This window comes from Polypterus senegalus, chromosome 6 (assembly GCF_016835505.1).
Source record: "Polypterus senegalus isolate Bchr_013 chromosome 6, ASM1683550v1, whole genome shotgun sequence".
NCBI classification, from domain to species: domain Eukaryota; kingdom Metazoa; phylum Chordata; class Cladistia; order Polypteriformes; family Polypteridae; genus Polypterus; species Polypterus senegalus.
The window spans coordinates 15142114-15156155 of NC_053159.1; the positions used below are offsets into that span (position 1 = coordinate 15142114).

Sequence of the window (14042 nt, forward strand, 5' to 3'; positions counted from 1 at the left end):
CACGTAGTAACCCCTTGTGTTGGTCCAGTCGAACACTGGGCATCTTAAGAGGGTGTGGGAGCCAAACCTGCACAGCCATGGGGGGCACAGACACAGACACACACACACGCCTACAGACTCGGGATTTAAACCCAAATCGGAGACCACAGCAACCGCCCCAAAGTACACAGTTTATTGTTTGGGTAGAAATGTAAAAAATGACCCTGCATTGGGCACAGCCTGCCAGTGTGCCAAAGAAAGACGACGCAGACGTGGCACAAAGTCAATCCCACCATGAACGACTGGTCTCGCAGCAGATCATACTTTACACTTTTCTTTATTTTTACTTTCCATTGTGATACAACAGTGCTGCTGGTGGCAGTTAGCGAACCAATTCATTTTGTAACAGAGAAAGTAAAACCTAAAAAAAAAAAATAAAATAAAATACAATATTCTTTTTATTCTTTGTCTCAAATAGCAACGTGATTGTGTCAACTGATCATTTTTTCTTTTTTAAATCCACAGAGGGATTATTTGCCACAACAAAGAAGAAAAAAAAAAAAATGATAAATGCTGTGATTGCCTTACTTAGTGAGATGCTTTTAAACCACATTTACAAAAATTTAATTTAGATAAACACTGAAGTGAAAAACAACAAAGCAACTTGGAGAGTTCTAGTTAATGAAACCCAGACAGCAACACACGAGTTCAATAAGGCACCGCGATGGAGTCCTTCCTCCTAACGTGTGTGTCACACGGCCACTGCACCCGGCACTGAAATGTCACAGTAACAGCCTGAAGAACAGCTTGGCTCCCCAAAAAAAAAAAATAAAAGTTTAAAACAGGTCATCATCTAATGGGATTAGTCGTTTCTTTAAACCACTAAAATACTTGGAACCTTTAAAGAAATAATGGGAATTCTTTTCTTCTTACTGGTGTCTTGGCTTCTAACAAACGAAAGCCACAAGTTTTTTTTTTTTTTGTGTGTTTTTTTTTTTGTAAATTTCCCCCTTCTCCAATTCCTGTCGCGCCTCAGACATCCCAAACACTGATGTCCGCAGCTACAGTGAAGCGTCTACAAACTCTGGCGCACATCAGCAATGCCGCAAGCCTCCAGGACACGTCTTCCATCATCTGCCCTTGTTTTTCCTTTTGACTTCCTCTTTTCCTTCTTGTCCTATGTGCGTCCTTTGAAGGTGTTCATGGCTGTGTAGCTCCCTGAAAACTTGTGTATCTCTTCAAGTGCTTGCTGTGGCAAGAAGCTATGAGAAAGACGAGACAAGACGAAACGCAGCGTTAGTGGAAAAGGGACTTGTTAACAGACTCCGCCCACCAGTGATTAAAATGAAATCAGTTTAAAGGAAAGCTCCACCCTCAAGTGAATAAAATGGATTTGCATAAAGGAAGGCTCTGCCCACACATAATTAGAATGAATCTATTTAAAGGAAGGCTCCACCCAGAAGTCATTAAAATAAATCTGTTAAGGAAGGCTCCACCCACAAGTAATTAAAATGGGCTCTACTGTGGAAGACGAATGTTCTCTTCGTTCCCTTGTACTAATTCATGTCTGAGAAGTAAGCTTTACAAAACCAAGTAACAGCATGCTTTGTTTTAGCAAACAGAAAAATATTTGTGCAAAGGACTCAAGGTCTGAGCATTCCACACATGAGTCTGCCTTATCACGTTGTCCCTTAGCTTACATCTGAACGCCATAAGAAAAGGGGCCAAGAAATCAAGTTGCATAAGGGACATTGAAGGGGCTCAAGGATTGTGTATAATAAATGTGTTGACTGTTACATTTTATAATGATATTAAATTGCGCATTCTAGGGGTATAAAACTGGACCCCACCCAACAGATGGGGTTCAGAAGAGCCCTGACGCTGTCATGTATATTTGATTGTCTGCTTTTCTGAAACTCTTGTCACCGTGACTCTGAAAATAAAGCTGCTTTATAACCGCACCTGCTGTCGGGTCTGAGATTTCGTCCACACTACCTACAATTGATTAGAATGAATCAGTTTAAAGGAATTTTCCACCCTCAAGTGATTAAAATGGATTTGCATAAAGGAAGGCTCCACCCACAAGTACTTAAAAGAATCAGTTTAAAGGAAGACACCACCCAGAAGTCATTAAAATCAATGTTAAGGAAGGCTCCACCTACAATTGATTAGAATGAACCTGTTTAAAGGAAGGCTCCACCCACAAGTACTTAAAATGGATTTGTGTAAAGGAAGACACCGCCCAGAAGTAATTAAAATGAATCTGTTTAGGAAGGCTCCACCCACAAGTGCTTAAAATGAGCTCTGCCTAAAATTGAATAAAATTAACTTGTTTAAAAGGAAGGCTCCACCCACAAGTGATTAAAAATGGATTTATGCAAAGGAAGACAATTGTAGTGATGGCAAAGAAAGATTAAAAGGAAAAAAAAAAAAAACACACACACACAGTTTCTCAAAGAATGGTTATCTACAGAGACCAGCATGAGACCACAATAAAAAAGCATCCATGAAAAAAGTCACATCCTTTGTGTTGGATAATCCACGTGTCAAGTCATCCAGCCCTGTGCTCACAACATGCATTGTTATCTCTTAAAAGTTTTTTTCTCAGCCATCACTAGAAGCCACATGGGGTCAAGTAACAAATGGAGTATTCCAATAAAGAAGAGTTCTCCCACTGTAACACACTGTGCTGTAATCTTGTTAGTCCTGAAAAACACCGGGGATAGTGCAGGCTATAAGGGCTGCTGTATACAATTAAGATCGACTGATATGCTGATTAGTTAAGAGTGACAGTTTTTGACAATGTTATCCTCCAGACTGGCGGCGCGTCCACACCACTGTGTGTTCATCTCCATCCACACTGAAGTTTTTGTATTGTTTCCAAAAGGATCTCTGCCCAAACTAAAATGACGCAGACGTTGGCCTAAACTGGGTGAGCGCACATCGGCGGCAAACTCTGTGAAGGACCTATGTGGTGAAAAACTCTGAAAATACTCCGGGTGCTTTCAGACGTATTGGAGTGTTCACAGCATAGAAAAAGAAGAAACTCTTTAAGGCACCACGTCACATGAATGCACTGATCACAGTTGTAAAACTGTAAAATAAATACATAAATAAATCGGTGTCTTTATGTTCGCTGGTTGCATCTTACACCCATCAACTTCATTAATCTCCTTGTTAATGAATTACGTTATGGAACGCTCCCCTCCTTACTGAATGGCAACGGGATTGGTCTCCAGATGGTAGCGGCTGGTAAAGGACTCTCCTGTGGCACATGTATGCAGAATTTTGATCATTTTGATGTTTACAGGCAAGTCACACGACAAGTGCCACTCGTCTACGGCCACTAAGTCAGAATGTGTTTGCTTCTATGAAGGGCAACCAATCAAGGAATGAGATGCTGGAATGAGCAAGATCCAATCAGGTAAGGGCCATCTAAAAAGCACTAACCAACCAGAGCGCGACAGGCACAGTTCACAAAAATCTTCATTTTCACCCATCCACACTGAAATGGCGCACATTCATTTTCTGAAGTCTGCGACTCTGGTGAATGTTTTTCACAGTTAAAAACCTCAGGCTAGTGTGGACGGGGGTTTAGTTTGGGGGGTGAGGATGTCAACAAACGTCTGGGTTTTCAAATCACTGTATTAGTGTGGATGGAGCCTGAGCAGGTCGACGAGTTGTTAAGTGTTGCGTTGATTGGTTTGCCTTAAAATTAGGGGTTTGGTTTGGACGCGATTTTCGTCCCATCACACCAGTAATGCATCATATCTGGAACTGTACCTTTTTAAAAAGATGAGCACATGCATTGTCCAGGGCAGGTACAAGATGGCAGTGTTTGTTCGAACAGCTTCAACAGTCCTCCTGGCCACAGTCTCTGGTTTTAAAGGCGGAAAGAGGTTAGGGAACCTAAAAAAGCAAAAACAGTTGATCATTCCGATTTGTGCCCCCCATATTCAATCCCAGTTAGGATTTGCCACGTGATCTCCACCACAGTTCCTAAATTGCCATGACGTGGACTATCGTAACTAATGTGAAGCAGAGTGCTACTTACCGAACTTTCATTCCCTGGAACATTTCCGTGTTTGTATGGAAGGGCAGGACAGTGGTGGTGCTCACGCCAGGGCAGGAGAGCAGCCCCAGGGTGAGGCTTTCCATGAACGCAAATGAGGCCGCCTTGGACGTACAGTAATCGATCGCTCCAGGGATGGCCGAGAGGGACAGCACCGAGTTGATGCAGACCACATGGCCGTTCTGCAGTTCCAGCATTCGTGGCAGGAAAGCCTTTGTTGTCTGCAAGAGACAGGAATGCCAAGGGTTAAACCAGGCGTCCGCGGATACGTTTGCGATTTGTGTTTGTGCTCCTCCTCCTACACTTGTACCCACCATCTCGTCCTTCCAGTCATTACCCAAAGCTCATGACCACGGGTGAGAGTAGAGACACAGATCGACCGATGAATCGAGAGCTTTGCCTTCGGACTCCACTCCCTCTTCACGATTATGGATCGGTAAACCGACTGCATGACTCCGCTCCCCACCTCAGTCCGTCTGTCACTCTCACTCACTCGTGAACAAGACCACGAGGTACTTAAACTCCACTTGAGGTAGTAACTCATCTCCCGCTTGGACAGGAAAGGCCATATTTTTCCTACGGTCTTTGGTATGTGGGGAAAAATAACTGGAACACCAAGGGGGAATAAAATCCACACCGATACAGGGAGAAAGTAAAATTCTACAGCAGTCAAACCCAGAATGCTAGATGTGCAAAGTAGCGGGACTAAAGAGTGTCGTTAAACATCCGATTCCGGCTTTCATACTCTACATCAAGAGTTCCCAAAGTGGTCGATATTGACCCCCTGGGGTCGATTTGAACTTTCTAGGGGTCGACAGCAAAAATAGACCCTCTTACTACTGCTATTTGTTTGTTACTTCAAAATATCTAGGATTCCAATAGGTACCTAAATTAAGAAGTAAAATCATTAAAAAAAAAACACTTTTTTGATATAAACACATTACATACCAAACTTGCGAACGAAAAGGTAAAATGTGTCATTAAAAGAGTCACACGTAAGAATGCATGTAGCACAAACATGTCTGTGCATTGTCTTAACGAACGTATCAAAGCAAGTGCAGACTTGAAAAACCGTTGCATGTGACTAGGGGGTCGACGGTTTTAAAAGTTTTTGGTAAAGGGGTCTGCGGCCGAAAAAAGTTTGGGAACTCCTGCTCTACATAATGGAACTCCCTACCGTGCTGTCTTCCAGCAGAGCCGAGCCTCAGTTTGTAAGGCCGTGGGCGACTTTTGACACTTTCACAAACAACGTCAGTCACGTTTGGCTTGATTATGCAGATCAAAAGGTAGTTTTATGCACACTGCTCATTATTTTTTAGTTAAATATCTGTTGGAAATGTAGAAAACGTGTACAGGGAGCTACACAACATGCTTTTAATTATAAGCATGTTAAGCCCAGAAGGAACCAATTCTCTGCCCTTCAAGTTTTTAAAAAATTGGTTTTGAATCAGACTCTTCCTAATTAGACACATATGCCAACAGTTTATTTCACAGATTTAATCCGTTCACAGTGCAGCAGTCCTACTATAGTGGAGATCGATGATGACTGTGCAGGAGTTGGGATGTTCACTCCGCTTTACTACATGTCCCAGGAACTAGGGGAGGACCGTCTTGTTCTTGTTTTGCTTTCATTAGGTTTTCACCTTTTAAATTTAATTGGTTCTTGTGGAATCCGTGCGGACCTTGGAAGCCGCAGAGAGGCTGTGGTGACGTCACAGTCACTATTTGGCTTCAGTCTATGTTTTACAGGTGATAGTCTTATATTCAAACACTAGCCATGCCCCCCGCGTATTAGTGAAACAGGACAGTGAAGTAGGTCCGGCCCGGCCCTCTACTGCTGACGTCACTCTTCCCTCTCCCCTCGGCCCGCAGCCTCTGTCTCGGTTAGCATGAATATAATCGCTCCTGCAAGCGAACTAGGATTCTTAGCGTAGTGAGAGAAGTCGCAAAAATCAACCGTAATATTCAAGCAAATTATAGAAAAAAAAAGATCTAAATCCGTTAAGTAGTTCTCTCATTTGCTAACTAAGCGGAGTTAAGGTTACGCCCCGCCCCCTCCCTGCAGCCTGCATCTCCCTTGGATTCGCGCTAATAAATTGGTACCGCAAGCGAACTATGATTCTTAGCGCGATGAGAAAATCACAAAAATCAATGGAATGTTCAAGCCAATTCTAGAAAACCAAACCTGATCTAAATCCGTTAAGTAGTTCTCTTGTTCGCTAACTGAGAGGAGTTAAGGTATGCCCCGAGGCAGACGCGGGAGGGAGAAGGGCATTGCCCCACTCCTCGCAGCCCGTCGAGTCTCTCTTGGATTCGCGCTAATAAATCGGTACTGCTAATGAACTTTGATTCTTAGCGCGATGAGAAAATCGCAAAAATCAATGGAATGTTCAGGCAAATTCTAGAAAAAAAAACCCCGATCTAAATCCGTTAAGTAGTTCTCTCGTGAAAAGCGGACAGACATACAAACGGGTCTAAGAAACAATAAGACATTTCGCACTTGGACCACTGAATTTTTAAAACCGCTTCTTAGCGAGCGCCTATGGGCCAAGGGTAACCTACATTCCAAATTTCAAGTCACAAGTCCTCATGCTTCGGGAGATTTTGTGATGAGTGACTCAGTGAAATTGGCTTTATATATTTATATTTATATATAAGTCAGTGTAATCAATGGGACTTGAAAATGTTGATAAAAAAATAACACGGCTGTTGTGCTTGAAAAGATTAGGGGCACAGAATAAAGGAGCAGAAGACAAGATGTAGTCAAAAGGAAACCCGAAGAAACAGCTGAACTGTTGTCAAAGCAGCCGAGAGAAACACAAGCGACGTCTGCTCTTAAGAAGATTGATCAATCTTTAGCCAAGTCAGAAGTTACTTTTTTTAGTCAATCTGGCGTGTATTTCTTATTTACTGGTCTGAGTTTCAGTTAAAAGCCAGGGGTCAAATAAAGTGCCATCTATCGCATACATCCACAGTCTCAGAGAGTGGTGGGACCACCTAAGGGGGACCCCTTTAATCTCGTTGTGTAGATGACGTCACACACAAGCACGGCCGGGTCGGTAAAAGATGGCAATACAAGTAACAGCAATGCCTATTAAAAGTAAACCTAGCACTAAAGACCGTATAAAATCATTTGAAATCGTTCAGTTAACTCTCATTTCTATTAACCACTGACAAATATACATTTTTCACTATTTAAAAGATGCAAAAAAAAAAAAAAAGATAGTAAAACATGGGAATATTTAATATGGCATTAAATGTGGCATACAGGCAAATATCAAAGACGTGGCAGCAGTGGATGTTCTGCTCAGCCTAGATTTTGTGCAGAGGAAAAAAAATATTACAAAGTCAAAATAGAATTCAAAGGCAGTAGATTATATTTTAAAAAAAAGAATCTCTTGCTCATAGTTTATGATATTTTTAGTTTTTGCAAACATCCATGACATAAATCTGCTGTAACCAGAATAAAACTAAAGTATCTCTTAATGTTCTTAGTTTTATGTTACTGTATGTTAGGTAGAATGCCTAGAGGGGGCTGGGGGGTCTCTGAACCCCTGCAGATTTTATTTTTTTGTTTTTTTCCGTCCTCCCCTGGCCATCGGACATGACTTTTATTCTATGTTAATTAGTATTGCCGCATTTTAATTTTTTTTAGCATATTTTGTCTTTTTTCTCTTTCTTCATCCTGTAAAGCACTTTGAGCTCCATCATTCGTTTGAAAATGTGCTTTAGAAATAAATATTGTTGTTGTTTAATAGGAAAAATGAAACCAGCCCATCTGTCTCATGGTTTCTGATGTCGGTGGTCAGACAGGTCTAAAGTCGGCCTCCGCTTTAATGTTGGTCTTCTTAACTTCAGAGTAAAACAGTGATGTCCGATTCCTTTTTCTTGCTTGTGTGACACTCTCCTAAAGTGAGCGGTGAATACTCGTACGAGCCCAGGGTGTTTACGACCTTACACTTGGGTTCTAATGCCCAACGCCTGAAAGAACCTGTAGTTAAAATTTAAGAGTTCACCTACGTGAAGGCCTCCACACACAGGGCATCACTCCCATCCCTATTAAATGTTGAACCTGATTAAAATGAATAAAATTGCCAACGATGAAGCAAACGTGAGTTGTTACCAAGTCAAAGGCTACAAGTGTTTTAGTGTTCAGTTTTCAGTTGCTGGTCATTAGCCCCCCCATTAAAAGGGGCAGTGTAAATGACACACGGCAGGACCAGAGTGCTCCGTAGAGAGTGGCGCGGTCAGCTGAACTCATCACTAGCTGTGCGCTCTTTTAACTTTCAGGACATCGATAACCAGGTGATGTCACACCAGCACAAAGAAAAACGATCAGAGACACCATCCTGCCATCCCAACAATGGCCCCTTCGGTGTTCTGCGGTCAGGAAAACGCTACGGCTGCCAGGAGACGAGTTCAGAGAGACCGAGGAGGAGCTTCTGTCCACAGTCCACCTGCCTCCTAGATGATCGCTACATGATGCCCTATGGTCAGTCTGTGTTCATAAGCTTAGAGGAGTTTGATCATTTTTACAATACTAATATTATGTACGGCGGCACGGTGGCGCAGGGGTAGCGCTGCTGCCTCGCAGTTAGGAGACCTGGATTCGCTTCCCGGGTCCTCCCTGCGTGGAGTTTGCATGTTCTCCCCGTGTCTGCGTGGGTTTCCTCCGGGCGCTCCGGTTTCCTCCCACAATCCAAAGAACATGCCGGTCAGGTGGATTGGCGATTCTAAATTGGCCCTAGTGTGTGCTTGGTGTGTGGGTGTGTTTGTGTGTGTCCTGCGGTGGGTTGGCACCCTGCCCAGGATTGGTTCCTGCCTTGTGCCCTGTGTTGGCTGGGATTGGCTCCAGCAGACCCCCGTGAACCTGTATTCGGATTCAGCGGGTTAGAAAATGGATGGATGGATATTATATACACTACTGCTCCCATTGTACATATTGATTTTTATTGATATTTACGGTTTTATTTATTGTCCACTTCTATTCTACTTAATGCACAGCTTTGGAGTTCAGCAACTAAGCATTCTGCGTGCGACAAAGTTTGATTTGAGTTTCATTTGGTCCTGCTAACACAATCTGACTACTCCCCCCTCTTTGTCAATGATGGAGTGGGGTGGCATGGTGGCACAATGATAAGTGCTACGTCCTCACAGCTCCAGTAACTTCAAACTCAGTGTTGATGGAATGTGCTCCAGACCCTGAAATCCCCATACTGGAATAAAAACCCTCCAGAAGAGGTATGGATGAACAAGCTAATGCTGTTATTTATAGGATCGTTACAAAATCAGCCGCATTTAAAAACTACTAGAATTCGCCTGACAAGACTGAAAGAACAAATGATAAATGAATCCAGTGGCTGTGGTAAAGGTCAGTCCCCTTCAGATGGCATCAGCTGCGTTCTTAAGAGTTAAAATGGGAGGGTGCAGCTTACCAGACTGTACGGTCAGCCTTTGGGCAAATCCCTGGCCAAATGGAGACACCGAGTATTGTGTTATAGGTGTTGATGGTACAGCTGGCAAAGGGACGTGCCATTTTGAGATGTTGTGAGTTGGGCGCATTCTGCACAGGTGACACACGCACTTCGACAAAGCAGGGAGGTTAAGAAGAAAAACCTGCCGCTGCTCTCTGTAAAGCCGCTAGCCAGTCTGAGCGACCACTACTGTATAGTCCCTAGGAGGCCAAGAACAGCTCGGCCAGGTTTGGTTGGAGCCTTACCACTACACTAATGTACTTTAACCAGACCAAAAGTTTGGGTGGTTTGGGCTGCACATGATGTAGTGAGACACTGAAGTGCCTGAAGCTTCTGATAATGGTGACTGACGGCAGATGTGCAGTATAGAAGATGGACACCACCTTTGCTCAAGTTAAGAGTTATCCAGACCCCCAAAGTTCTGTCAGACTAAATTAAAAGACTTGATAATATAACAAGTCATTTCAGCTGTAATATTTGAAAATAAAACAATCTGATCTGATATATATATATATATATTAATGCCTTTCCCCACATAAAACTCATGATCAATAAAAAAATGCTGGCCTTATTGCAAACATTTTACTGTCCATCCACAGTCACACTGTGTCTAAACGTCCTTAACTTAGCGAAAAGTACTTTTAGCTCAAAAGTCAGAAGGAGTCTTCCACTTAACGGAGCGGAGACTGAGATTTTAGTTGAGGGGTCACTGTGCTCACAGACGCCATTCCTGACACACTCTGAACATGATTTTCAGGGGCGCCTAAAACATTTCACACCTTTAGATAAATGTGCCACCCCAGATAGGAAATGACATTTTCTTTTAAAAATCTTAACTCTAAATCGGCCTCAGCGTGAGTGGGTGTCAGCATGCCCTCGGAGAGAATACTGGCACCCTATCCAGGACTGTTTCCCAGTTTGCACTAGGTGCTTTTGGGATACGCTCCAGCCAACTAGTGACCATTATTTGGATGTGGTGGATTTGACAATGTTTGTATATTTACCTGAATATGCATTGTCAGACATGCTTAATGCCATTCAATATCAGGGAGCCGAAGCCACTGCAGGCAGCACTGGGTACAAGGAAAGGGTCCACTGCAGGGTCATATGCATTGGTATGTAGTGAAGAACTTATTATTATTTGCAAAAAGAAATAAAGCTGACCTACCGTGACTTCATGTTAAGTGATACACAAACTGTGAAAGGAGTTTTGCTCTTCCGAGTCTTCTTGGGCACGCTGACTTGAGTGTCCATGGCAACTTTTACATTACAAAAGATTATCATAGATTGGACCCTCACATGAACAATAGTTTAAAATGGGTCTATTTATAGTGAGGATCAGTTGGTGACCAGTTATGAGGGGATGGTGGGTTATTAATTGCCATGAATTATACCTTATATATCTTTGATTTTGGGGTATCAGATGTTTATACAGGTGCAAGAGACAAGGGAGCAGTCTTAAAAAACACCTACCCAGAACTGGCCCAGTGTGTTGATGTGCTGAGTTTTCAAGAGGGCATCGTCATCGCTGTCCATTAGAGATCTCCCATGGACCACTGCTGCATTATTAACAAGAATGGTAACGTCTCCCACCTGGTAGGGAGTGAAGTAAGAAAGTTAAAATAAGACATAAAGAACAGCGACCAAAAAACACAACTAAACAAGGCGGACTGGCAGCATGAGTTGTATCAAAGTAAACATTTTAGAAGGTCACATAAAAATAAAAAGACATGCGCCTTAAGAAGTGGGACTATGGCTCCTTGCCACAGTCTTGCCACTTCTGTTGAATGTTCTTATCTATTACACATCACTGCGTTTCAGTAAGAAGCAGTTTGGTATGCACCATTTGGCATCAACACCCCGATCCTAACTGCCAGCTGCCCAACATGCAATTCACAAGGCTCTAAATCTGCCAATGTGGAATTTGAAATGGAATTTAAATGAGCATTTTTGTAGATTATAAAGAATTGTATCCTTAATAAAAAATGACCCTTGAATCACAGTGGGGCTTGAGACAAGTCTGATTTTTTGGGTTTTTTTTTTACTCCCATGCAGTGATAAATAAGTAAAAAAAAATGTTTGGCGAATAGACGAGCCCAACCACCAGCACTGGCTTCAGTCCGTCATTTTCTACGTGTTAGTCAGGAGGTCGCTCACCTTTTCTCGCAGCACCTTTGCTTGCTGGTAGACTTCTTCGCGGTTTCCCACGTCGCACAGAAAGTAGTTGCACTCCGTACCCATTCCCCGGATCGTCTCGCACGTCTCCTTCAGGCATTTCTCAGTTCTGCCCCACAAGATTACCTAAGGAGAGGAAGTGGTCAAAGGTTAGGTGTGACAGAGCTGTGTTATGGGTAGTAAGTACCCTGAACAACTGTGACATGTTACACGCGTATTCAGGGGTCAAGAGAGGAGGCACAGGCCAAGAGAAGTGCAGACACGTGGAAAGGAGGAGGAGGAGGAACACCAAGCATACAGGAAGGCAAGAGATAGGAAATATTTTAGCATTTATTCAACATTGCTAGTATAACAATATTCCAAGAAAAAAAAATATACAGTTTGCCCAGTGTAATACAATTACATGTAGACTTTGCAGCACGTGAAGTGAAATTTTCTTCATTGACATATTACTTTCTTGTACACAAAGTACTATAATCGTCCAAAGATTCCATGTCGAGATTTTCATGAATCTCGACGTTTTAGACCTCCCTGACTTTCTTGTATATGAAGTGTAGAGAAAGTATTTGAATCCCCCAAAAATCTGATTTCGAGATTTTGATGAATCTCAATGTATTAGACCTCCTCGAGTCCAAAAATACCATTTTTGGAATTATGTCTTGGTGTCTCTGTGTGTGTGTATGTGTGTGTGTGTGTCTGTGTGTGTGTGTATAAACATGATTACTTGAGTACGCTTTCACTTAGGTCAACCAAATTTTGCATACAAATATTAGGTACAAAACATATCGAAGTTTTGCGATATTTCCGTTAACCAGAAGTGGTACTTTACTTTTATAATACTTGGTAAATGGTAATGGTAAATGGCCTGTATTTGATATAGCGCCTAACTAGAGTTCAAGAACCCCACAACCACAAGAAGACACAACAGTCATTCACCCATTCACACGCTGGTGATGATAAGCTACTATGTAGCCACAGCTGCCCTGGGGCACACTGACAGAAGTGAGGCTGCCAAACACTGGCGCCACCAATCCTTCCGACCACCACCAGCAGGCAAGGTAGGTTAAGTGTCTTGCCCAAGGACACAACAGCTGCATTCTCATGCCGGGAGCCAGGATCGAACCTGCGACCCTCCGATTGCTGGACAACCCGCTCTACCGACTGAGCTACTGTTCAATATATTATTAATTTGATTTGTTGTTTTCAATTGTTCTTTAACGTACATAATAAAAATATTATCAGTGTGTTGCGGTTTACTCCTCAAATATCCTTCCCCATATCGGAGATCTCTCTCTCATATATATATATATATATATATATATATATATATATATATATATATATATATATATATATATATATATATATATATATATATATATATATATATATATATATATATATATATATATATATATATATATATATATATATATATATATATATATATATATATATATATACACACACACATAAAAAAAATTTGGGTGCAGTATTTCCTAACTAAGAAATGTTAGTCATCATGTAATTAGCAGGCCTTTTGATGGACTACAGTTAAGGATTTCCTCATTCTATAACTCATTAGTTAATTAATTTGGTTAATTCATTCATTTTGTTGGTACAAATGCTGCCTTCTAAATTCAGCTGCTCTACAGGGTGAAGCTATTTATTTATTAATTTAATTTTTTTTTTCACCCCATGCCCTTTAGGTGACTCACTTAGGGTCACACAGCAAGTCGAGAGGTGTGGAGTGAATCGGCCACCTCCATCTTCCTAGTCCACACCTTTCGCCAGTATGCCACACTCTGAATGCACCTCTTCCTTACCCTGCGCTACGCCATCACTTTAGATTTGTTATGGCATGTGCCATGAAGGGTGCCATTTGCTGTAAAAAGCCGTCCTTCTCTTTGTATTTGCCCAGGTATCCACAATATTTGAGCACTTTATATCTGTGACACTGCGGTGGGCTGGTGCCCTGCCTGGGATTTGTTTCCTGCCTTGCGCCCTGTGTTGGCTGAGATTGGCTCCAGCAGACCCCCGTGACCCTGTAGTTAGGATATAGCGGGTTGGATATTGGATGGATGGAGATCTGTGACATTTTTTTTTTTTAAGACTTCAGAAAAGGACAGAGATGGGACACTCGCCAGGACTTCTGTTTCTGTTCAAGTCATGAAGCACTATGTTGTAATAATGTGTGTGTTGCAACCCCTGCCACCATTTAATGCCGCCTGGAAGTCATTCAACACTCGCTAAATGAAAACAGAAAAGCCTGAATTTTTGTTTTTCACTTCTCCAATCTCTCAGGGACAAGCCTGTTAAGGTTTGCTTTTGCTCACACATGC

General features: G+C 42.2%; 1 protein-coding gene across 1 annotated transcript in view; it reads right to left on the reverse strand.

The window, feature by feature from the left end:
* Window positions 1–297: 297 nt before the first annotated feature.
* dhrs3b (dehydrogenase/reductase (SDR family) member 3b) overlaps window positions 298–14042 on the reverse strand; it is a 58351-nt gene continuing 44606 nt past the window's right edge. The window contains exons 2-6 of the mRNA XM_039755426.1: window positions 11683–11826; window positions 10999–11118; window positions 4034–4272; window positions 3763–3888; window positions 298–1241 (exon numbers count right to left, since the gene is read on the reverse strand). Of these exons, the coding sequence (XP_039611360.1) occupies window positions 1157–1241; window positions 3763–3888; window positions 4034–4272; window positions 10999–11118; window positions 11683–11826 (714 nt within the window). The 3' untranslated portion in view covers window positions 298–1156. The remainder of the gene's footprint in view (window positions 1242–3762; window positions 3889–4033; window positions 4273–10998; window positions 11119–11682; window positions 11827–14042) is intronic.